The 26,351-nt window shown below is 39.2% G+C and overlaps 1 protein-coding gene across 3 annotated transcripts in view; it reads left to right on the top strand.

Annotated features, from left to right (window-relative positions):
- The window catches only part of LOC121858225 (terminal uridylyltransferase 7-like), a 114,201-nt gene that overhangs the window by 59,140 nt on the left and 28,710 nt on the right, over positions 1–26,351 (top strand). For all 3 annotated transcript variants that reach the window (XM_042354509.1, XM_042354510.1, XM_042354508.1), the window contains 3 exons: positions 1,729–1,916; positions 13,287–13,505; positions 21,560–21,706. In XM_042354509.1, coding sequence (XP_042210443.1) covers positions 1,729–1,916; positions 13,287–13,505; positions 21,560–21,706 — 554 coding nt within the window. The remainder of the gene's footprint in view (positions 1–1,728; positions 1,917–13,286; positions 13,506–21,559; positions 21,707–26,351) is intronic.

The following is a 26,351-nucleotide window of genomic DNA, read 5'->3' as shown; positions in this document are numbered from 1 at the left end:
ACCTCAACGGCTAGTGAGGCTTCAGGTTCACTTGCATCTCAGACTCCTCAATCAATCATAGTGCCATGTCAGGGTTATTGCCCACAATCTTTCATTCTTCATGTTTTGGGAATGCATTTACCAACTCACCCAGATTTTGCATCCATGATGAACCAGCTTTTAATTTCTCTTCTATTTCATCACTGCTTTCCCCTGGCCCTCTTGCCTTCAGTTTTGCATTCTAATATGACTACCATTATCCCCCCATTTCTAATTATAAAGCCAAAGTATCTCATTTTCCTTATTTAATCAATTGTGAGTATTTTTCTCAACACTTTTGTCAATCTTAGTGCTTAAAGTACTTATCGTTTTTTTCTATTAGTGTATTTTATTTGTAATAATATTTTTTGCACCACATTTCAAAGATCCCTAACCTCCTCTAGGTGTCGTCTGTAGGTGTCCATTCTTATAACCCACACAGCAGTACTGACCATATATAGCATTTCAACAACTTTTTTCTAAGGTCCCTTAGATTATTAAATATTGTTTTTGTTTGTTTGTTTTTTGCACCTATATTATCACAGCTAATATTACTTCCCAACTACAGTATTCAAATAATTTTCCACTTGTTGCCAACCATAACTTTTATTTTAGGATTTATTACTGACTTGGAAAAAATCATTACCCTGTACTTTCGTCTTAACAGCTATAACTCTTAGTCCATATTCTTCACCTTCTTCCAACAATCTATGAACCAGTTTTTGTAACACCTTTCCACTATCTGTAATAAGAGCAGTATCATTTGTATAGACTATATTTAATATGCTATTTACTGCACTAGTAACAGAACCATACCCAAGGATTGAAAGAGAATGGGTGAAGAAAGCAGTTGACAAAATGAAGAATGGAAGGGCGGCTGAAAGCTCTGGGAATAGTTGCAAAAAATGCTTAAAGCTTCAGGTTATGTTGGTGTATCAGTGGTGGTCAAATTGACCAAAACTTCATGATGGAATGTCGTACTTACAGTACTTACAAGGGAACTACAGGGACCTGAAGCTACTAGATCAGGTTATAAAAGTTTTGGGAAGAGTGATTGAGATATTGATGATGGAGAGAGTGGATATAAATGAAATTTAGTTTGGGTTTATGCCTGGTAGGGGTAATATGGAGGCAATATTTATGGTCAGGCAGCTACAAGAGAGATATCTAGGGAAGTGGAGAAACTTGTTCTACATATTTGTAGAGAAGGGGCATCACATGAAGTAGTGTGGGCATTGAGAAAGCTAAGGGTTGAGGAGTGCCTTTTTCAAGTGGTTATGGCATAAAATGAGGGCTCAAAAACCACTGTGAGAGTGCAGGGGGTCCCTGACTTTCGAACGTCCGACTTACAAATGCCCGCCGATACGAACGGGGTTAAACTTGAAATTTACAGTATTTTATTTACCTGATGACTTATTTTTTTTACTGTACTTTCATTTATTGTATTTTGTCATTCTATTTCTTCTTTTGTCTGAAATTAAGTGATTTTAGAAGTATATAAGGACTTAGGCTATGATATAGTGGGTGTACCTAGTTTTTCACATTATATTGGCTACCCCACTCCAATTATGTGGAAAGTCCATTGATCAACTTTGGCATTATATAATGGTAAAGGAAGAAAGGAAATATATACTGAATGCAGTTAAATAGATTCATGCCTGTATAATGGAGCTATCATTAATTAACCTATTAACTTACTTGAATTTTCAGAGGATTTTGAGCCATCTGTACAGGAAATTGAAGAGAGGGATAGAATAGTTGCCGACCTGGAGAATTATATTCGCCAGTCCTTCCATGGAGTGACACTCAAGTTGTTTGGTTCATCCGCAAATGGTTTTGGTTTCCAGCGTTCTGATTTAGATATATGCTTGACCTTTGAGGGTAATCCTTCAGGAGATGTGAGTTTTTTATTTCTTGTTGTATTGACTACAGTACTACTACTATAATAATGATAAGTTATGATAAGGCATGGTGTTCTTGGGGAAGTGTAACAGGACTTAATATTGTGTCAGATGGAGCAGACACTTTTGTTTCTGCAGTTTGATGAGGATATAGCTCTACTTGATGCAGCTGAGGAATTGCAAGTTGTTATTGGAGTGTAATGCAGTGTGCATATAGAGATATTGGGAAACATACATGACAACAAAGCAGTTTTTCTTTGTGCAGATAAATCAGAAGTTTAGAAATGTATGAGAGGGGGTCTAAATATCTTACAAACTGGTTAGAATGAAAAGGCAGAAGTACAGTTACCCACAAGTATTCACACACACTTATGGTTCTAATGTGGGTCATATTATCTGGGAACACTTTCCTGTAGAGAACTGTTAGAATTCCCAAATAACCCGTTATCTAAGTGACGTTATTACATTCATGTTTTTAATACGTTTGTTGTGTATATACAGTGGTCCCTCGGTTAACGAGCACAGTCCGTTCTAGAAGGTTGCTCGTTAACCGAAAAATTCGTTAACTGAAACCATTGTTTCAATGGGTTTTTGGGTAATTGGTTCCAGCTCTCTGAAAATTGATTAAAGTCAACAAAAAAGGTAGAAAAGTGCACTTACTTTGAGGTGTGTATGTAGAAGGCTCCTGGATGATGATGATGATGATGGGAATTAGAATGGGGGTGGAGGAGAAGGGAGAAGAGAAGGCATTGGGGAGGAAGAGAAGTCACCCCATGGCACCATTTCACCCATAAAATTTTAGTTCTCTTGGTGTAATTCAAGATTGTTTTCTTTAAATCAACACTGCACTGCATTATATATTGTCAATATGTAAAATAAATTTCAAAATGACAAATAATTTGCTTGTAAACACAGAAAAAAAAAAGCATTTAGTTGAAGAGAGTCTCAAGCAAGATGTTACCTCCACTGAAAAGACACAAAGACTGACGCCTGTATGGTGTGTTGAGAGGCTGGATGGTGCGCATAAAACTAGTTTCATTACCTTCAATTATGTTCAATAATTGTTAAGATGACTAAAAAAATTAATATTAAAATTTTAAAATTATTGAATAGTATAAACTTCTTGATATTTGCTAAAATGGTAAGGAATTTAAGCCCTAGAACCGATTACTGTATTGGCGGACTAATACTACAGCTGGTGGACTGCCAAATGCAAGTGAAAACATGTTCAGGTCGGCTCGTAAGAAACTCGTTAATCGAGGGATTGCTCGTTAACCGAAGTTAAGAATGTTATGGAAGGTAACTCGTTAACCGAAATTTCGTTAACTGAGGCGCTCGTTAACCGAGGGACCACTGTAATTGAATAGTGTTAGGTCTTGAAAACAACAACAAATCTGTTTTATGGATAAATATACAAGTTGTTGCTGGCTGGTACTATTATAATTATATAACGATGATTTTGATTGTTGTTTATTGTCTAATACAGATCAAGTTTGGCAGCTTCTAGAACTTTGAGACACTGCTATGCCTTTTAGGGACAAGAGTGAGGTGTAGGCATATCGGGAAACCACCTAATAACCCCCCCCCCGTGGTGGGGATTGTACTCTTGCAGATACTGTGAGCAAGCTTAACCCAGGCAGTGTCTAGCGGCAGGATGCACTTGACCCAGTCAGGCCTAGTGTGTGTATAGTTAGTTCATAATTTTTAATAATTTTTCATAAAAAAGGCTCCTATTAAGCACTTAAGCAGAACACAGTAAGGGGATATTTTGTCTCAGTAAGAGGGGCAGGGGTGAGGGAGAGAAGTTTGGATGGAAACAGAAGGGAGAGGGGCAGGATTGGTCAGATAAGGAGACTACAAAGTAAGGTGGGAGAAAAGTTGGTGAAAGGGCAGGGAAACTTATGGATGGTGAAGTATAGGTGGCATATTAAGGCACTATCCCACCTTGTGACAGCATACCAACATCTTTCAATAATGCTCAGTGCAGTCGTCAATCTTCAACCACCAAAGCAACATATACTGTAGTAGTCTTGGTAAGGGCTTAAAAAATGGTGATCGCTGCATTTCATAGTGCAAAGGAACCACTTCGTCTAAGTGTTCCTTGGGGCAAGAGGAAAAAATATATCCAAAGAGACACTGTCTCTATGCATAGAATCCACTAATTAGCATAAATTATGCTAACTAGCACCTGAAGAGAAGGCAATTTCTAACTTTTAAACCATTTTGCCTAGAAACATGTGTGATTAGTTGAACCTGGCTAATTTTAGGGTCAAGAATCCATTTTTGGGGTTACTTTGACAATTGGCAGCCATTTTAACCCTCAAATCCAAGATGGGCACTGGCCGCCATATTGATTGTAGGCATACTTTACAACCTGTGAACTGTTTGAGTTACAAACTTGTGTGATATATCAATTTCTACTAATTTGGGGTTGAGAAAATCATTTCTGGTATTGCATGTGTGATAGGAGGTCATTTGAAGGTGAATTCTAGGATAGTTGCCATTAGCTATATTAACCCCTACGCCCCGGGCTAGGATCGCGATGGCCGTACCCCGCACACGGGGGTAAAACGAGAAAAATCAACATTTCCAAAAATAATTTTTTACCTTTATAAATAATAAAACAATAAAAAATACATAAGATAAAGTACATATTGTCCCTCTATATTCTTCCGTGGTGCTTCAGTGACGAGACAAATAAGGGGAAGTTTTATTTTTACGTCGAGCACTCGCTGTCACTATGCACTTAGGGGTCATTTTCTCGCTTGCCTTTGTGTCTGAGATGGCCAATAATGCATATATTTACTGATCATAATACTTATCTCCTATAAATAATTCATTTAGAATTTATTTTTTTGCATTATTTTTCATAAAATGTGCTTGGCAACACACAGCAGTCTCAGGCTCTGAGGTTGAGAGGGTTAAGTACTATGTACTGCTAGAAGCAGAATTTCATGAACTTTCCAATGCAATAATCAGATTTCTGATATAACCAATAGTTTTTGAGAAAATAGCAAAAAACTGATTCTCAAATGGTATTTTTTTTTTTATCTTTTAGGATTTTTTTGTGCCTGTTATATGTCGATATAAAGTATATTGCATCTTGTAGCTAACACTATAACGAAGAGAATGGTACTGATAAAATTCATGTAAATCTAGAAAATCCTCTTATTTCAGAGACTCTTCGAGGTATTGTCACTATTACGAGGTTGTATTGCCTGATACGGTAACGGCTTTTGAAAACTAAACACTTCCCTGTAAATATGAAAAAATAATTTTTCCTTACACAACCATCACTTCGCTTCTCTAACACTAAAAATAAATTATTTCAGGGAGTAGGGTAAACACTGTAATCAAGGAGTTGAGACAGCCTGCACGGAGTTATGGGAATTTAAATGGACGAGGCTCAAACTCACGTTCTGACTACTGAGATAATACTGCGCATTTATCGTTCCGTTCTTCCCTTCCTATGGGCCCCGGGAGTTGCCAATTAATGTATTTGATAGAACTTACTTGCTACTATGAGGCATCAAAATTTGATGCAATTCTGTTGAAAACTTAATATTTGGTGAATTTTTTAATGTTTGGTGACTCAATTTGTGTCACCGTGAAGTTGGTCTTATCGTGAAAATGATGCGCTGTTTTAGAGGGTTAATTCTGGAGTTAGATTCGGTAGAATTTATGCCTACTGGAGATAGCAACAGGGGGATTCAATAGCTTGGGGGAGACTGCAACTTGATATATAGAATGCAGGCTGATGCTTTTTAGCCGTTTATTCAGACAAAAAAAGTGCATCTTATATGTTGTAAAATATGGTAATTAATTTTGTAAAATATTGGGAAATATATTTTTTTTACAAATTACCAAGTATTTTACCTCACATGACACCATTATTTCCCTGGGTGTCCAAAGGTGTCTCATAATTTTGGAAGACCGTGGCCATTTGGTCTTTAGATGTTTATGTGATTAGATGGTCCACGAAAATAGTGAACATGTAGAAGCTCAACAGTAAATCTGGTCAGTGTGATAGTGACTTCAGTAAAGAACCAGGTTAAGCTTAGTGTTGCAAGGAGAAAGTGATAACTTGGTGGACTGACAGATAGAGGATTGAGAATAGAAAGGAAGTATGGGGAAAAAAGATGATATTGAGTTAGGAAAGATTTGTTGATCAATGGCATAAAAACCATATCATTAAGCCTAATTCTCCTCTTTGATGTAGTAAGACTTAATATTGCTTTGTAACCTATATCTAAACTGATATAATGAGAGCATAAGACAAATAAAAATTGAAGTTAGTAATTATAATAAAACTACTACAGGTTGTACCTCTCTAGTCCGGCATTCTGTGGTCCGGAAACTCCCGTGGTCGGAACGATTCTAGTTTGTCCAATAGGTAGATAGGCAGCTTTTTTTTTTCTTTTTTTTTTATCTGAATTATTATTATTATTACAGGAGTATTAAATTTTTGCCCCTCAGGCCCCAATGTGGGTCAGTGACCTATGCCTGGGTGGGCTAATCCCCTTAAAAAAAAAAAGCCGCGGGAAATTAAGGTTTGTTTACATCCGGCAGTTCGGCTGCTCTCTCTCTCTCTGCTTGTCTATACAGAGTACAACATTTAACCCTTCAATATATATGAGCAGTAAATAAGTGTTGCTTTCATATTCTTATGTAGAGTAATGACGATATATTTTCACATGTGCGCACTTACATACGAGCAGTCTCACTTTTTTTTTTACCATTAATGGTTAGCTACTTATATTGTTCCATTTATTAACATTAAATAACATTACAGGTACTTCAAGCAACCATATTCATTCTTTACATTAATTTTACTACACCTAAACTCAGGGTCTTATTTTCTTCAGTTTTATATGTAGAACCAATCAGTCACTGGTTTTGTAAGCTTTAACATAAACAATGCCGGCAGCCGTCTCGTCTCCTCTAATATTCCACGTATTATTAATAAATTGTATTGTTAATTTTGCTCACACGTACATTAATTCAATAAAAACAAATTCAGAAACATTAATTAAAATATATATGAACAGTAAATAAGTGTTGCTTTCATATTCTTATGTAAAGTAATGACGATATGTTTTCACGTGTGCGCATGCGCACTTACATGTGCGATCTCTCTTTTTCTTTACCATTATCGTTAGCTACTTCTATTGTTCCATTTATTAACATTAAATAACATTACTTAAAACAACCATATTAATTTTACTACAGCTACAACCAAGGTCTTATTTTCTTCAGTTTTATATGTAGAACCAGTCAGTCACTGGTTTTGTAATCAACGAAAACAATGCTGTGTCATTTCCTCATGTGTTTTAATGTTCTACGTATTATTAATGAATTGTATTGCTCATTTTGCACATATAAACATTAATTCAATAAAACAGACATTCAGTAATAAACAATAATGAATCTTTTGTACATAAGAGAAATGACCCTGTTTACACGATTATGCACGTCGTCTGCACGTTGGCGGGCCGTTCAAACCCGTCGAAATTCAAGTTTCCGCCGTCAAAATTTTTATTTATTTATTTTTTTGTGTGTTCCAATAAAATACGTTAAGAATTAAAAACTCGCGAAATTTGAGAAGCTACTATACGACATTTAACCCTTCAATATGTCTTCAAAGAGACCATGATGCAGAGAAAGTGGTGCTAGTGCTTCCAGGCATAAGCACAAGTCACTATCTAACCGGGAAAAGGGTGAATTTCCATGGTCCGGCAATTTCCATGGTCCGGCACCGGTCAGGTCCCGAGGTTGCCGGACTAGAGAGGTACAACCTGTATAATAATATTATGATGATTGACAATTACTGGATTAATAACAAGGACTGTATAGACATTGAAGTCATCGTCATCATTTTGATTTACTGGCTGTCGACTGCTGGATGGTCATTATGATCGAAACAGACAGTGGGATGAAGGAAATACAACACAGTGTTAGAAGGGAGACATAGGTCGAGTTTTATTGTACACCAGGACGTGCAGTTGAGCAGTATTACCAGACCAATTAGGGCATATTAACCTTTAAGGTGTTTACGAATATAATTATGTGGGTGACTGTACAACTTGTATTTTATTTTTTTAATATACTAGTCTCCCCAGATATAAATACACCTACATCTGGGGATGGATACTCAGAACAACTTGTAAGTTACAATGTTGGTAACCTTGTAATTGACTTACAATATTAGAACAACTGCCTACAGTATTGTTAATCCACCGTACTCACAACTATGTTGTATGGACATTGTAGCTAATGTAAATATTGTAGTGTAATTCTTTGTGCGGGCCAGTCACGTTACTTTTTCAAAACATACCACACACACACACACACACACACACACACACACACACACACACACACACACACACACACTATATTTTCAGTTTTTGATTCACGAAATGATTTCATTGTTTTGGGGTATGATATTAGGGTTTTCTTGTCATGGGGAACTGAACCTTATCTTTCCCATATGTTCTTTTATTTGCTATGCAAAAATTCACTTAATGATTTGTTTTTCAGAAATATAACCCATTCGTAGAGGGAGGGATACCTGTACGGGAATCTTTTGAAATAGCTCTTGAAGTCATAATTTTTTGGTTGGTGATTTTCTCAGCTAGGAAAACATAATAGAACTTGTAACTTTGTTTAAGAATTAGAATGCTAAATTGAGCCATGAGCGGTGAGTCATTTTCTCTCAGCTAAGGGGAGGAAATAGTTTCTTGATTCATTTGTTGGTTTTCTCTTGCTTTATTTGATTTTGTTAGGCATCCACAGTTGTTCTGAACTCAATCTAAATTTGGTTCACAATCTGAGTGTTGAGCTTCTAAAGCTTGCTCTTCAGGAAGATGTATGTATGCCTTACACAGTTTGGTTGCACTCTGTGGCTTCATGTTCTTGGGGAAGTCAGAGATAACTTCTATGTAAAGAATATATTTGGTGTCCATTCATGTTGAAGGTTACAATAGTTTTCAATTTTGCTATTTACAAGCATTTTGATGAACTATGTGAGCAATAGGATTGTAAGGTAGCACTGTCCTGTAGCTGCTTAATATCTATCCCTTACAGGATGTAGGTCACAGAAATTGGAGCTTTCTTTTTTCTTCCTCCATTCTTATAGTGGGTTACAGATATAGTCACCTTTGAACTGATGCTTAATAAGAAAGGATGGATTGATCATGAAAATCCTATTTGTTGACAGTTGGTGACAAGAAGATTCTGATTTTGTCTCCCCTTTCAGTGAAGTTCATCTAGACTGAGTTGGTTATTGGAATTCCAGAAATGACTTACAGTGAACAGTGGAAGGCAAGGTTGCACTGGTTACATATGGTGTGAAGACTCAATTACCTTTCAGATTTTAGTTGTAGTGGTTGCCTCTAATACCCTTTTTGATGGGCTATGGTTTTGGTAAAATAGTTTTATAATTTGTGTACTTAGTGCCGGCCACAACTGTTGAGGGTTAAGCCTGTGTTGGGACCTGTAACCATGATTGATACACTATAAACAAGTCTCCCTCTCACCAACTCGATTATGAATGGGGTTTCCTTAATCATTTTTGTTCAGTTTCATTACTATAAAAGTGTTCCTAAAGTTACAGTTTTCATAATCAGCTTTTTATGTGTGCTTGCGTGTGCGCGCATATTTTCTTTCATTTATTCATGGACCAGTACAGTAAAGCCTCGAATAACAACAGTAATATGTCCTCTAATATTGCAGTGTAAGATGAATCATCATATTGTGAATCATTAATTACCATTAAAATCAAGCAATAATAATAATAATAATAATAATAATAATAATAATAATAATAATAATAATACAGTGACCCCTCCGTTAACGAACTCAATCCGTTCCAGAAGGTCGTTCGTTAACCGAAAAGTTCGTTAACCGAAACCATTGTTTCAATGGGTTTTTGGGAAATTGGTTCCAGCTCACCGAAAATTTCCTAAATTCAACAAAAATGGTAGAAAAGTTCACTTACTTTGAGGTGTGTATGTAGAAGGCTCCTGATGATGATGATGATGATGATGGGATTTAGAATGGGGTGGAGGAGAAGGAAGAAGAGAAGGCATTGGGGTGGAAGAGAAGTCACCCCATGGCACCATTTCACCCATAAAATTTTAGCTCTCTTTGGTGTAATTCAAGATTATTTTCTTTAAATCAACACTGCACTGCATTATATATTGTCAATATGTAAAATATATTTCAAAATGACCAATAATTTGCTTGGAAACACAGAAAAAAAGCATTTAGTTGAAGAGAGTCTCAAGCAAGATGTTACCTCCAGTGAAAACAGAGAGAGACTAACTCCTGTTTGCTGTGTTAAGAGGCTGGATGCCGCATTAAACTAGTCACTTTACCTTCAATTATGTTCAATAATTGTTAAAATGACTAAAAAATTGAATATTAAACTTTTAAAATTATTGAATAGTATAAACTTCTTGATATTTACTAAAATAGTAAGGAATTTAAGCCCTAGAACCGATTAATGTATTGGCGGACTGATACTAAAGCTGGTTGCCCGGTCAGTGCAAGCGAAAACATGTTGAGGTCGGTTCGTAAGAACTTCGTTAACCGAATTTTTTTTCGTTAACCGAATTGAAGATCCTTATGGAAGGCAGTTCGTTAATCGAAATTACGTTAACCGAGGTGTTCGTTAAATGAGGGGTCACTGTAATAATAATAATAATAATAATAATAATAATAATAATAATAAAATGCATTCCCTAGTGTGACCTTTTCATATATTTTGTGTGGCTTTTTACCCCCTTTTCCACCAAAAAATAAAAGTTAATGAAAAATCTAAACTATTATCTTTAAATAATGGTTGTTAATGCATCTTATTCAAAATAAATCAATAATAATGTGTAGTCACACGAGAGGAGACTGGACGCCATTATTTTCGTTAGTTTTTACACCCATGACAATGGTTCTACAGTACATATGAAATTTAAGAAAATAAGACCCTGATTGTAGCTGTAGTAAAATTAGTGTTAAAATAGGAATGCAGGGGGATCTCGTTATACGAGAATTCGATGATACGAGGTTGAGAAATTTGCACATTATATTCGCTATACAAGTGATATTGCTCGATGATACAAAAAGCGTAACACCAGTGAAAATGCCATAATTTTGAGCAACATATTACTGTACTCACTTTGTACTCAAATGTACTACACTAAAGGACTAAAAAATTTATATCTTTTGCAAACTATGTGATCTTTATACTCAAATTAATCACCATCTTACAAGGATTCCAGCAATGCAAGTTATATTCTGCTAAGTTTAGTCTGACATTTTGTAAGATCCAAACTTTAAGCTTAAAACTACCTTTACCCTGGCTGGGAAAATGGGGGAGGGGGTGGGGTGAGGTGAGGTGTTGACACATTCGGGTAATGAAGGGTACCAAGTGCATTTTTATCAGTCAAATATAGAGAGTTTAAGTTTTCACTTCTAAAATGTCACTCAATTGACTTGGCAGAATATAACTTACATTGCTGGAATTCTTGTAAAAGTGATTAATTTGAGTACAAACGTCCCATAGTTTGCACTAGACAAAAATTTTAGTAATTAACTTAGTACATTTGAGTACAGGTTTGCCCTTAGGATAATTATTTCTTTTAGCTTTTTCACGATATGTATTTAAGATGGTGTGTGCATGTAAATGAGTAAAAAATAAATGAAGAAAGTTACGTATATCTACCCAAAAATACGAGTTGAAAAACAACCATAACACCTCACAGCTTGGCCCAGTAGCCTTCCTGGTGGTTGTGTGACGAGTCTAATTTGGCTACAATGCTGCTCAGTTTCCCCCGAGCAGAGTAGGCGGAACAAGCAGTGACGTGATCTGTGACATCTCTCATGACGTAGATGTGCAGAGACATGTTTGTGAGCCACTCAGCCATGCCACGCACCCCTCCCATACCTCCCTCCCCCCAGCCAGATGCACAGAGACATGTTTGTGACCCACTCAGCTAGGCATGCACCCTCCCCTACCTCCCTTCCCCCAGCCACCCTCTCCCTTCTCCAATGTTTAAATCTGCTATCCCAGTTTGTTTGCTTGTACTGAATCGCATTTATTTACTCTCATCGCCATACTCGGTGCTCGGGAATGCATCCTTATTTAACCCATGTATTATTCCTTCCATTATACGAGTTTTCGCTATACGAGCAGACTCTAAGGAACGTATCTACTCATATCATCGAGATTTTATTGTATGTATGTTTTAATTAATATTATTAATGTAAATAAATAGAACAATAGAAATAGTTAACTAATAGTAAAGAAAAAAAGCGAAATGGAATGCACAATGCCAACGTATATAAGGGTTCACACGTCAAAACAGGGCATCATTTCTCTACATAAGAATAAGAAAGCACCACTCATTACTGTTCATATATGTTTTAATTAATGCTTACGAATGTAAGACAAAAATTCTACTCGCCAATGGCGGTAAATTAAAAAACATAAGGACACAGCCAATGATGTTGTCTGAGTTTCTACTCAGGTGACACATTCTTCTGGATAAGCAGCAGCAGATAAATCACCACTTGCTGCCTCACTAGTGACTTTTAAATTATGTAACCCGTGGCTTTTTTTTAAACCTAGCACTGAACTTTTCGGTTTTAGCTTTTTCAGTTTTACTTTCTTTTTAAGATCATTGAAATGCTCAGTGGAGTATGCCTCTAATTTTTATCTTCCATCCATATACTTAAAAGTCTCTCCAGTTCTTCCATAACCCCACTCCTGCTTTGGCAAACTTTCTTTGTACTTAACAGAGTTGTAGACAGCACTTTCTTTAATTTTCTCTTCATTCTTATGGATAGTTTTCACTGTTGATTCCACCATCCCCAAAGCGCGTGAAATATCCACAGACTTCTCGCCTTTTTCATATCGTTTTAACACATCTAGTTTCTCGGCTAGTCTTATACACATTCTTTTAGCTTTTGAACCAGCACTACCATCACTTGCTCTTTTGCTCATTTTGAAAATTCTGTAAGAAGCCTGAGAAAGTTTTTCTCCTGTTCCTGTTCAGCCCGGCAGCATCCATGTACACGGTATTTTTTTTTTTTATAAAATTTCGGGATTTAGTTATAATATACATATGAAAATGTAATTTTATTTTATTTGTTATTCTATTTTTTTCTTAAATACGAATAAAATAATGGTGTAAATTGAATCGGGTCCTAAATTAACCAGGGTTTTAAATATGAATTGTCGTTAGTAGAATCATCATTATTGGAGGCTTTCCTGGAGTTAAGATTCCCTTTAAAGAGCAAATGCCAGTATAAATATTAGAGCAATAAAGATATTTTAAATTTTTCTAAAATTTTGTTATTGTTTTTCAGGATATCGATCATATCAAGATCATAGAATCCCTAGCAGATAAACTGAAAAGATATCGTCAGTGTGGCCATGTGTTTGCCATTACTACAGCTAAGGTTCCCATCGTTAAGTTTTCCATCCGGCGTGCCTGCCTTGAGGGCGACTTATCTCTCTACAACACCTTAGCTCTACAGAATACTAAACTTTTATATACCTATGCCAAAATTGATCATAGGGTGAAGGTGAGGAATGTTTGTACCTATTACTTAATTGCATGTCATTCCCAAGTTCTTTATACTCTGCAGAACTGCCTGTGTGCAGTTGTCATGTTGTTAGCTGTATGTTGCAGTACTTTTATGCTACACCAGCACATTCATTGATTGGCTGTAGCCTGCTCTTTTTCCCTATGAAGCTTATAATTGACATCTCTGATAACATACTGGTGATGCTTCATTTTCTTGTTAAACCTTATATCTTCAAACCATTTTTTTCATGTTTCCTTTAGTGCATGTATACTCACTCCCCAAAAATTCTTTACGATTTTGCGCGAGACTAAATGACACAATGAATGAAGGATTTTGACAACCTTACCAAGTCAACAGGTGTCGCTGTGTTCATTTTGAAATTCATCGGACCCCTCTGTAAATATACCTTTTTGGAGCGAGTGTACATGATTTGCTTTTCTTTCAAGGCCATTTGTAGCTCAGAATTGCTTCTGTAAAGTTAAAATGCTAATTATTTACCGCAGGTTGTGTAGATTAGCAGTGTACGGCAGCTCGGACATGCCCAGACTTGGGACCAGACAATTGATTTTTCATACCCATGTGTCTGGTGGACAAGTTAATATTTTGAGAGGAAAATGCCTGGATGGAAATTTGCTAGGTGCAGCATGACACCACCTCTCCAAACATGTTTAATAAATTAGGTCTGTTAACCATTGGGGTGACAGGAGTGAGGGGGGTTGTGTTTATATGCTTGATCTGATGCCATATCGTGGCATCACAGCTGAGCTGATCCTAACTTTTCTGTTCCCACAATGATGTGACCTGCTAAGAAATCCCAGGTGTGTGCTACAGCTTTAATTATGTCACAGCTGATCCCTCCTATTTCTTTTGGTCAATTCTCACCTGACTTGATAATCTGTATAAAACTGATATCTTAAGCAGAGCAAGGAAAATTTACTGGGTTCTTCAGATGCCACTGGATGGAAAAGGGTGATGGTAAAATGCATTTAGATGGACATAAGCTATCTGTGAGATGATACACTATCAATTTGAATGACATAAAATGCTTATTTATCAGTTCCCATAACTAAAAAACTGGGTAAGCAAATTAACTCTTAAATTTGTGTGGGCAAATAAAAAAATCAAGGAAGTATATTTAAAGTCCCAGAACATTTAAATGTTCTAGATATTCTGCTCAGCCTTATTTAAAACTTAATTAGGTGTTTTGAAATTGGTATTTTAAATAGTAATGTTGAAATATCAGCAGACAATTTTCTCAGTTTGAAACTCTTTTAACTCATTTTTGATAGCAACTTGTTTTATTTTTCATTGGTTGATATGACACAGGTATATGGCTTGGTGAATTATCATATTTTATTTCTGTGTTACATATTTTTTTTGTCAGAGCTGTGACAGTATGGAACTTAGCTACCAGTGAAATTTTTCATTTAAAATATTTGTGGTGATATGTTTGGGGAGCTGCCTCTATGAGCCACTTGAAACCCCTTCCCTGACCTGCCATTTTTCAGTACAGGTACTCATCCCTGTTATGCTTCATCAATGCACTCTTGTCAGTATCATTTAAAATTGGATTGAGTAAAATGTATTCAGTGTTAAGTTTGTCCTTTTACTGTATATTATACTGTACAGAAATACCGTAATAGGGTTATTATCAGGCAATTAGTGGATCTCGGCAGTATCAGATATGAGTATGTCAATTACAAGAGTTTCCCCTATGATAAGTTTTGTTAACAGTAATGGATGTTGTAAATACTGTATACATTTAAACTATGAATTCATTAATAAGTAAAATATTCTAGATATTCAGGTTTTGAATATTTGGAGATATTAAACATTGCAGATACCTAAGTTTTCCAGTTACTTACCATGCCAGACTATCAAACTTTTACTTTTTAAGAACATTGATAATTTGGAATATGCATGAATTACCATATTTTATGGCACAAAGACACACCCCTCATTTTAGCAGGGAGTATTTAGAAAAACAAAAATTCTGTGTATTTTCCTCCTGTAGCCATAGGTTTGTTAAAATAGTATACTGTATACAGTACTAGTAAATGTATTGCCAAACCAGTAAATAAAAGCCAAATGAAAGTTTAACAAAATCGTCATTTGCATGCACTCCAAGCTTCACTATAGCAATGCAGACCAGCAGGGATGCTACCTCAGCCAAGTCCCTAGTAATGCTCCCCCCACACTCTGTGCCCTTATCCACCCCCACTGAGCCAGCTAGCTTGGGTGCAAAGAAATAATGCTTATACCCTTTTATGTGTTTGCTCTTGTGACAATCATTTCTTTTAATTTTTTTCATAATATGTAATAATAATAATAATGAAAATAATAATAATAATAATAATAATAATAATAATAATAATCGGTTTATTAATAGGGTTGCAGCCGGTGGCTGAATATATACAAACTTACATGTGATTTAGACATAATAATATACATTCAATACATTTACAGGGCTGTACAGTACATGAATCAGGAGCTGTTTATTACTTTAACAATAGATGGGATGGTGCGGGCTCTTATGGGCTGAATTATTTTGTAGTGGCAGACTGCGCGAGGTGGGCGGGGGACTGCCAATGGCAGTAGGTGGCGATGACGAGGATGGTGCAGTAGCCCACTGCCAAATCCTGTTAGTGCGTGGTGGTGGAGGTCACTGAGGGATGGCATTTCCAGGATGGAGAGAGCGTTGTTGTAGCCCGAGTAGTCTGCACCGAGCATGATTCTGCAGGCCCTCTTCTGTACCTTCTCTAGCCGACGTTGTTGGGTTGAGTTGAGAGAAGACGACCAGGCTGGTGGCGCATATGTTAATTTGAGGAGAATAAATGCGTTGTAGATAGTTCTCAGCTCTGGCGTGGGTGCCCCAATTGACCTGAGTCGTTGTAGCATGTAGAGTCAGTACGAGGCTGCCTTGATTGTGTTGTTTACATGGGCCTTCCAGTCCAGTTTGTGGTCTATAGCTACCCCCAGGAGTTTGGCAGACTGCATTAACTGGAGAGGATGGGCACCCACTGTAACTGCTGGAGCTTGCACTGGAGTGGTGGCGGTATTGAAATGCGTGACTACGGTTTTGGTGTGATTGATGGTGACCTTGTTTTCCGTAGTCCATGCCTGTAGCCTGTCCAGGGTGCCTTGTAGCGATGTGTAGTCCGGTGAGATGTTGTCCACTGTAACCCCCACAGTGCAGTCATCCACATACTTCCACCTGTGAGGAGTGTCCGATAGAGCGTCGTTGATCAGGGGAACACCGCAGGTGAGGTGTTGGAATGTGGAGACAGAACCCTGGTACCTTACTGCCTGACCTAAACCAGTTGCTACGCCACAGAAAACCAACATACATCATAGGGGACTTAAATGCGCGCCACGCCATACTAGGACACGGTAATGAGAACAACGTCGGTGTGGCGCTGTATGACAACATCAGAAGGGGAAAACTGCAACACCTCGGGCCAGATTTCCCGACATTGATCAGACGTGCCAGTGCCACAACACCCGACATAATCCTCTCTAACAACGAGGCCGTCCTGAACAGGCACGTTACCGCCGGACCCATCAGTACCAGCGATCACCTGCCAGTCGTCGTGACGCTCTCATCCAATCCCATTATGATCCCCGCCAACATCAGGTCAAACCTCAAATGGGCAGACTGGGACTCCTTCAAGGTGTCTCTCAGTCTCAAGCAGGGGAGAAACCTGGAAGAAGCCAGCCCCAATGACATCGACGACGCGGTCGAACAATGGTATAAAGATGTGAAGACAGAGATGGACAACAACATCCCGACCACCAGTTACAGGACCATTCCCCATCCTCACACTAGTCACCAGCTGAGGCAGCTCAGTGTCCAGTACGCTCACGTGAGACAGCTAGCCAGTATCCGCGGGTGGACGCAGGAGCTGAGAGACCGGTACCGAGAGCTACAGACGGACATCCAGCATGAGAGCAAACGTCTACATGAACAAAAGTGGGCTGCCTTGGTGTGGGAGGCAGCCAACAATTACCACAATTCTGCTGCATTCTGGAAAGGGATCAAGCGACTGATGGGTTCCACCTCTAGCACGGTCCCATACCTGCTCGACCAAAACAACGTAAAAATATTCGAGGAAGAAAACCAAGAACAACTACATCTGCGATATTTACGAAAGATCTTTACCATTAGTGAACAGGAGAACTAGGGCTTCGACAGGGAGTTTGAGGAGGACATTTTAGGTCAGTTGCAGGACCATAAGCACCTGCTCCAGCTGCTCCCACGGACTGACTTCACTAGACTGGTGGATGGAAGTTACCTGACGGAGCGCATAGTTCCTGCAGATGTGTCAGCCGTCATAACAGGGTTTAAAAACAAATCACCTGGTCAAAGTCACATTAACAAGAAGATCCTGGCTCAACTCCCCGACAACATGATAGAGAGGCTTGCTCATATATGCAACACCTGCCTCGCCTCTGGATACTTCCCTAAGATGTTCAAAATCGCCGTTATTCGCCTCATACCAAAAGCAGGGAAGCCTCCAAACAAAGTCGAAAACTTTCGACCAATATCGCTGCTAGAGGTACCTGCCAAAATCTTCGAAAAAATAGTCAACAAGCGATTGCGGATGTTTCTGGAGGACGAAGACGTGCATAATCCCCGCCAGTTCGGCTTCCGCCAGTACCGAGGCACATCCACCGCCATAGCTCAGGCCTACGAGCAGATCGCCAATGCCATGACTGGCCGCCTGCAGTGCAATATAGTACTGAGGGACGTCAGCAAGGCGTTTGACAAAGTTTGGCACGCAGGGCTGCAGTATAAGATCATACAACTGGGGCTACCCGGAAATCTGACGCGCCTGCTGTGCAACTTCATTATGGACCGCAGAGCCAAAATCAAGATGCAAGAACATTTTGAAGAAGAATTCTCACTGTCAAGCGGCATGCCTCAGGGCTCTTGTCTCTCACCAACCCTTTACACACTCTACACGGCTGACCTGCCACCCCCAATCGTCGGCAGCGAGTACGTCATGTATGCCGACGATGTAACACAGATCGTCACCTGCCCAGGAAGGTTCGCAGCAAGGATGGCGCGACTCACTGCTCGGGCAATAGAGGAGATCTCGGAGTATGAAAATAAATGGAAAATAAAAACAAACAAAACGAAATTTGAGGTCATACCCATAGCCAAATTCAAGCCGGCCCCATTGATGATTGACAACGAAGAGATTGAGTACTCTAAACAAGGCAGGTTGCTCGGCCTCATCATTTCTCGGACGGGCATCATTCCCCACGTGAAGGACAGACTAAATAAAGCCAAAGTCGCCGCAGCCAAATTAAAACGTTTTAAATTGATGCCTGAGAAGATACAAGTTCACCTGTATAAGGCGCTGGTGAGGCCTGTGTTGGAGTACCCATCTATACCACTCGTCACACTCGGGAAGACCAGACTACAACAACTACAGAGCTTCCAAAACAAGTATTTGAGGTCAGCCAGTGGCCAAGCGCCACCCTACCAGGAGACAGTGGAAACCATCCACCTAAGAAATAAAACAGAAGCCCTCAACTTCAGGTTCCATCGCCCAGGGAAGAAGGTTTGGGACAAGCTCCTGGACGACCCTCACAGCCCAGACCACCTACGCGGGGAAGACATCAACGGAGGGAGACCCCACGCCTGGTGGCCCCGGAGTCTGCCCGCACTACAACAACCCAACCCGCGATCCATCTATGTCCGCCACAGTGATCCACCTTAGATTAAAACTTAGATGATGTAAATTCACATTCAACAAGTCACAATCAAGTGAGTCCATAACGTAATACAGTATAAGATGTTAATAAACTTGTAATTGTAAAATCAATCTAGTCATTGTCTACTAAAATAACCATTGTGCAACCTCATTCTAAATCCTAGGTTAGCTTAGTTAGCCAACAAACTCTGTAATATGTAAAACAAGGGGTGTCGTCCCCCTCTATTTAACTCATTAAACTTCTTTTCCAACTTTTCCCCCCACGACTATATGTTGTGACTTCTCCATCCCTCATGTCTGGCTGTGCCTTGAGCCCCAGCATGCCTTCCATCCTTTCCCCACCTTAACCTAAAAAAAAAAAAAAAAAATGCCTGACGACGCTCACTCAGGAAATCAGTGAGCCATGAGACCAGGTTGGTGGGCAGCCCTAGTGCAATGGCCTTGTTGATAACAGTGCAGTGATCAACAAGGTCAAACGCCTTCCTGAAGTCAACAAGGGCAACGGCCAGTGATGTCTTACGTTTCTCCAGGTTTTTGTGCAGAAAATCCAGGAAGCTAACTAAGCAGTGTGATGTAGAGGAGGTCCTCATATTGCCTCACAGAGTAGACTGGGTATGGGGGTAATGGCAACTGGTCTGAGATCACTAGGGGACTGTGGGATGGGGACCTTGGGGATAGGAGTGACAAATGCTGTTTTCCATTCATTAGGACATTTGCTTTGTCTGTAGGATATGTAAGATAGTATGTACATGTAATTGCGTAAAAATAAATGAAGAAAGTTATGTGTATCTACCCAAAAATACGAGTTGAAAAGCAACCATATCACCTCACAACTTGGCCCGGTAGCCTGGTGGTTACAGTGACGAGTTCAACTTTTGGCTCCAATGCTGCCGACGATGTTAACAGACACAGATGTGAAAAGAAATTTATCTGTAAATCATCATTTGTATCGGGTTATTTGTAGATTTTAAAATAAATGTTGCTGGTATGGTATTAATAGATTGTAATGCTTGTAAGAGTTCAGAAATGATTACTGCTTAGTTACCTCTGAAGAGTTGGGTGCCTTCCATATGGACGTTAATCATATCGGGCTATCATCCTCAGTAAGTAGTTTAAATTCATCTTTTATATTTACAATTAGTTATTTTTTAATTAATTAAAAATAATAGTACAGTAATGTGTTTAAGTAAGTTATAACATATTTTTTATTCTGAAGTTGGTTAGGTAGAATTTAGCCTATGGGAGACCACAACTTCATAAATAGGACACAGGCCGATTTTTTTGCCATTTTTCTGAAAAAAAAGTGTCGTGCCGTAAAATATGGTAAAGTGTATCTTAGCAAGAGTCTCTACAGTGTAGCAGTTTTGTCTGTTACTCCCACTTTGATATACAGTAGACTCGCAACTTACACGAGGGTTACGTTCCTGGGACTTAGTGTAAAGTCAGAAATACTCCATGCTATAGCTTGCACTAGACATAAAAACATTGAGTTTGAAATTGGAAATTGTAACCTAACCCCCGGGGTAATCCTCGTATAGTTGAAACCGCGTAAGAAAAATATGCGTAAGTTGCGAGTCTATCTGTACGTATATTATTTGATATCTCATTTATTGATAACATTTTGGAAATTGATTGCTTGGTTATGCAACATGCTGTCATTTTTGGTACTGAAAACATTGCTAACCAGCTGTTGCCTTTACATTGAAAAAATGTTGGCCTCCTATGAATGTGGATTACACATTGTTTTCCTTATTATACTTAATTTTGGACATTAATTTGAAAGTTTTACTTGAAAATATGTTGGGGAAAAGGTTTGCAAATGATAGTCCTGGTAAGGAGTCTGAATGTCCAAGGAAAAGCATCACTTTGAATGTTAAAATGTAAGTGCTGAGGTATTTGGAATCAGGTGAGTACTGTATCAGGTCAACATGGGTAATTCTTTGAACATGGTTGTGTCGACAATAAGACTTTTGAGAGGAATGCAGACAAGATTAAAGGTTCTGTCAAGACCACCATTACATTAAATAAATGCTTCAATACTGTACTGTAAAAATGTGTTTACCAATAATCAAGTGAAACATATAATGGTATGATGACCCCTTTTAGAGCTAATTCATTTAGCATTATGTTCAGGCATGCATCCTGAACACTAAGAGGGTTGTAATGTGTGTGTGTATGTGTTGTGTGTGTGCATGTGTTTTGTCCTGTGTGTGTGTGCATGTGTTTTGTGCTGTGTGTGTGTGTTTTGTGTATGTGTATGCCTGTTTTTTAAAATTAAATGGCATAGTCTATGATCCTGAATTCTGCTGAAAGATTTTCATATTATTTCAGTGCCTTGGGTATGCTATGAAGTACTTTGCCAAATTGTGTGATATTGGGGATGCATCCCGAGGGTCTCTTTCTTCCTACGCTTACATCCTGATGGTGCTACACTTTCTACAGCAGTGTAAACCCCCAGTCATCCCTGTGCTGCAGGAGGTAAGTCACATAGATAAGGTTTGAACATGGTGAAGGCATGGAGTTTGGAAGTGTTATAATTATACGGTACAGTGTACTCTCGGTTTAACGGAATCCGATTTAAAGAAATCTCGATTTAGCAGTAGGCATTTTACCTTTATTTTTTGCTCGATTTAGTGAACTACTTTGCAAAATCGATATTAATTCTTTTAATACGCTCACACCTATGGAGACACCTCAGACACATGACACAGTAAAACCTACTTCAGCTTATGGCTAATGTACTAAATGTATAAAAAAAACATTTTAGCAGGGAGTATTAAGGAAACTGTTACCACTAACATACTGTACAGGTGCTCCTCTACTTTAGAACATTCAACTTACAAACTTTCAGAGATACAAACATTATCAATGAGGGGGGTTACCTGCCAGAACAGGTGTTTAATGTGGATGAGACTGGATTATTTTGAAGAAAATTCCAGATAGAACAAACATTACCTAAGAGGAGAAGAGTGAGCCAGGTTTTAAGGCTGTATTAAAGGGTATAGCTATGCCCTAATTGCTGCTATGTTGATGTTATTCCTAGCCAGCTCTTTTGCCACAAGGGCAGTTCTTCTTTCAGGACGCTCATTTGTGCCAGTATCCAGAAGGGTCCTGACATTCCATGCAGCGACCATAAGAGATTGTATGGTTTGTTTTTGTTTTGATTTGTTATTATGATTGTATTTTCGACCGCATAAGGATGACCTTACTGGATGCGGTTGGTTGGTTCTTTAGGTAGGCTATTTTTAGGGCACCTTTTCTAGCCCCCTCCCCATGTGGGGTTAGGAGAGTGGGTCCTCGAGAAAGCTGCTCAGTCATAGACAGGACTGGAGTGCACTGCTGCCTAGATCCCAGTGCATAAATGACCATCTTATCAATACCACCCATGTGCAGAGTTGTGACTAGAGACTCCCAGCAGTCGTCTCTGCCTGTCCCCGTCGTCACTCGTCCGTCACCAAAAGGACTTTTGGGGATATAGGGGTCTTGATGATGATGAGAAGTATGATGAGCTGGATGATGGCTGCGAGTCAGTTGATTTATGTGGTGAGGCAGAAGCGCAGGCTGCAACCACACATCTTGGCTTTCGCTTTTCCTGGTTCAGTGGTGCAAGTATTGCAATAACTGGGGAGAAGGAGAGTTGCAATGGACTGCCAGAAGCCCGGTTTGTTGGGTTTCGTCTTGGTAGCTTGTCCATCATGCATTGCCCTCCTCCGCAGGTGTAGTCGTTGGGTTTCCATGTTGGTCACCTCTTCCACTTAAACCGCCATTGGAGTGTTGTTGAAGCTCTATAAGCTTGTCCATCTGATGCAGGTTTCCACAGCAGATTTTTGCTTGGGGTTTTACTCCCGTAGCCATTACCAAGGTTAATCTGCAAGGCAACGAGGCAGGAATTGGTAGGTGCCAGGATGTGTCCACATGCCAGTGGGCCTATGCGCCATCCCTCTGAGGCCCTCTGCTGGTCTAGCCTGGGCCACGAGGCACCCAGTTACCGTGTGTTGCCACGAGGAGGCACAGCAGGAGTCTTGATGTTGAAGAGGCTGTGTATTGGCAGGTGAAGACTTATGCAAGTTGTTTCCCTATTCACCACGAGGGTTAGCCAGCGGAGGTAGCTGAAAGCGAGAGGGAGCAAGCAGTGCTTGCACCTTACACTAACAAAATGTTGCCACACAAGATGCATTACACCACCCTGTGTGTGTACACACACACACACACACAAATCTTGTTAAAACCACACAGGAAAAGGGAAACACTGGAGCACCTTGGCTTTCGTCTTTATTCAAGACATCTTCAGAGGCAACTGAATTTATAAAAGTTGTGGAAAAATCATGACAAATATCAACAACCTGTGCTGAAATATACTAAGTTAATTACTAAAAAGACAATATTATGAACAACATATTACTGTACCCACTTTGTACTCAAATATACTACTGTAAGCTAAAGGACTAAATTTTTTATTTCTAGTTCAAACTATGGGATGTTTGTACTCAAATTAATTGCGGTCTTGCAAGAATTCCAGCAATGCAAGTTATATTCTGCTAAGTCAAGTCAGTGACATTTTATAAGCTAAAAACTTTAACTCCCTCTATTGTATAATCCCGAGTCCCTGACCCCTCCGCTGATATCTACGTACTTGGTAATCTCCCCTCCTGGCTGTCAGCACCTCACCTCCCCCTCCTCCCAGCTAGAAGGCAATAAGGATTTAGAGGCTGAAGGTAGTTTTGGGCTATAAATTTTTCCTTTAAAAAATGTGACTGACTTTACTTAGTAAAATATAACCTTCATTGCTGTAATGCCTGCAAGATACCAATTAATTTAAGTATAAACAACTCATAGTTTGCACAAAATATAAAAAAGTTTGTCCTTTAGCTTAGTACATTTGAGTACAAAGTGAGTTCAGTAATAAGTTGCTCAAAATTATGGCATTCTTACAGGGAAAAGTGTGTATAACTAACCCCAGTGGTCAGGATATTATGGCATTGAGTGCTAAAGAGTGTTTCAGATAAATTCTATCCCTTGGGGATAGAAAATGACTGTGCACCCCTAAAAAGGTTCGTCTGCCTCTCATTCTTACTGGGCAAAATATTGTTTGTTATTTATAAATTAGTAAAGATATGTTTCTGTAATAATTTGAGCTTATTAATACCATTACCCTTCATATACAGTAAAATAGTCCTGTACTTATTTTTACCTCATTATTCAGCTTGCTACTTAATTTTTATGCACATTAATGCAAATTAATTTTTTTTATAGTAGTATTTAATATTTTTTATTATCAATGATAAAACATATACCATAAGAGGCTGATCATACGAGAATATAATAATAAATGTTTGAGGGTGTGTCGGTCACTTTCAAAGTGCCATTGACAAGGACCACCGCGGTGTTTACGACTGACAAATATTAACAGATGTCTACCAGTGTCAGTGGCCCTCAAAGTGCCACCAGTGAGTTTATGGCCACCGGGGACAAACACTTCCGTGCGTCCACAACAACAGATATCAACAGATGGCCACCAATCACTTACTCCCGACACTCTCTGTACCTTCTAAAGCAAGCATGGGAACGGTTATCCTGATGGCAGTGTTACACCTTTTCACATATCCGTTGAGACATTGTTACATAACTATATGACAAATTTCATAACCGAATGACAGAACACATATCGAATGACAATCTAAAATAACTGTTTGTTCTTGCTAACGGAAATGATTCACATAAGTTATGAAGTTGACAGACGTGAACAATAAACCAACAGTCTACATATAGTTTGAGAATGTAACAATTGGAGAATGACATACCACCAACAGTTATTTTAGATTGTCATTCGGTTATGAAATTTGTCAAATAGTCATGTAACAATGTCTCATCGGATATGTGAAAAGGTGTATTGCGCAACTCGAGTCACTGAACATATTCCATGCGCGCAGCCGTAGACAGGGGCGTCATAAACAAAAGCCCATTAGGACCATAACCTCTACTAGGAAACCAGAGAAGCCCACCCTTGACAGACTGTACCATTACACTAAGGTTCCACTGATATGGTATGATCTCCCTTCTTTACTGCTCTCCAACGTCACTTCCCTAGCTAACAAGTTTGACGAGCTGGCAACCACAGTCAGGTCAGCCGCCGCTAGCGTCGTTGCCATATGTGAGGCTTGGCAAATTGTGCCTGAAACATGTCATTGAGGGATATCAACTCTTTCATCACCTTCGTTCAAGATGACCTACGCCCGTCACGCCTGGATGTTCAGGTCAAAACAGATGTGGAGGCATTATGGGTACGTGTTGTGCCACGGGCCCACCCACGCCACACTGCTTCTATCATAATCTCCGTGTCATACCATCCGCCTTGCTCACCCACCAGAGGCACACTTATCAATCATCTCATTACCACCTCAGAGTTAGGTACCCATGTGCCAAGTTAGTAATATGTGGGGATTATAATGAAATTGACACCACTGATATCCAGGACCAGCTGTCACTATCACAAGTTGTGAACTTTCCCACACACGGTCAAAATACCCTTGACCTTATTTTAACTGACTTAGCGGACCAGTACCAACCACCTCTACCAATGCCTCCTATCGGGTGAAGCACACACTTATCAGTACTCTGGTCCCCAGCTGTCACTCCCACTCAAGTACAGAGACCCTACATCAAGACCTACAGGCCGATTACTGACTCTGCAGTGCGTTTCTTCGGGCATTGGCTAGTTCACCATCCCTGGACTGAAGTACTTAATGTGGATGACGTGGACACCAAATGGATAAATTACCAACACCACCACTTCTTCCCCGAGAAGTCCGTCCAATCTCACCCAGCTGATTTGCCCTGGATCACACCCCGGATCAAAAGACTTATGCAACAGAGAGACAGAGCCTTTTATCTCAATGACCACAACCACTACAGGTCCCTTCGCAACCGAGTTATCCACGAAATATGCATTGCAAAGAAGTCTCACAACCCAACCAAATTGCAACACCTGAAGCAGACCAACATCAGTCAGTGGTATGGTAAGCTTAAAGAACTCTGTGGACTAAACAATAAGACACACACCCCCTCCCCTTCCTTAACCATCTCACTAATGGTGACGGAACTGAGCAATCAAATAACCATTTCG

Source organism: Homarus americanus, unplaced genomic scaffold (genome assembly GCF_018991925.1).
Source record: "Homarus americanus isolate GMGI-L3 unplaced genomic scaffold, GMGI_Hamer_2.0 scaffold57980, whole genome shotgun sequence".
NCBI classification, from domain to species: Eukaryota; Metazoa; Arthropoda; class Malacostraca; order Decapoda; family Nephropidae; genus Homarus; species Homarus americanus.
This window is presented reverse-complemented; position numbering and strand designations above follow the sequence as displayed.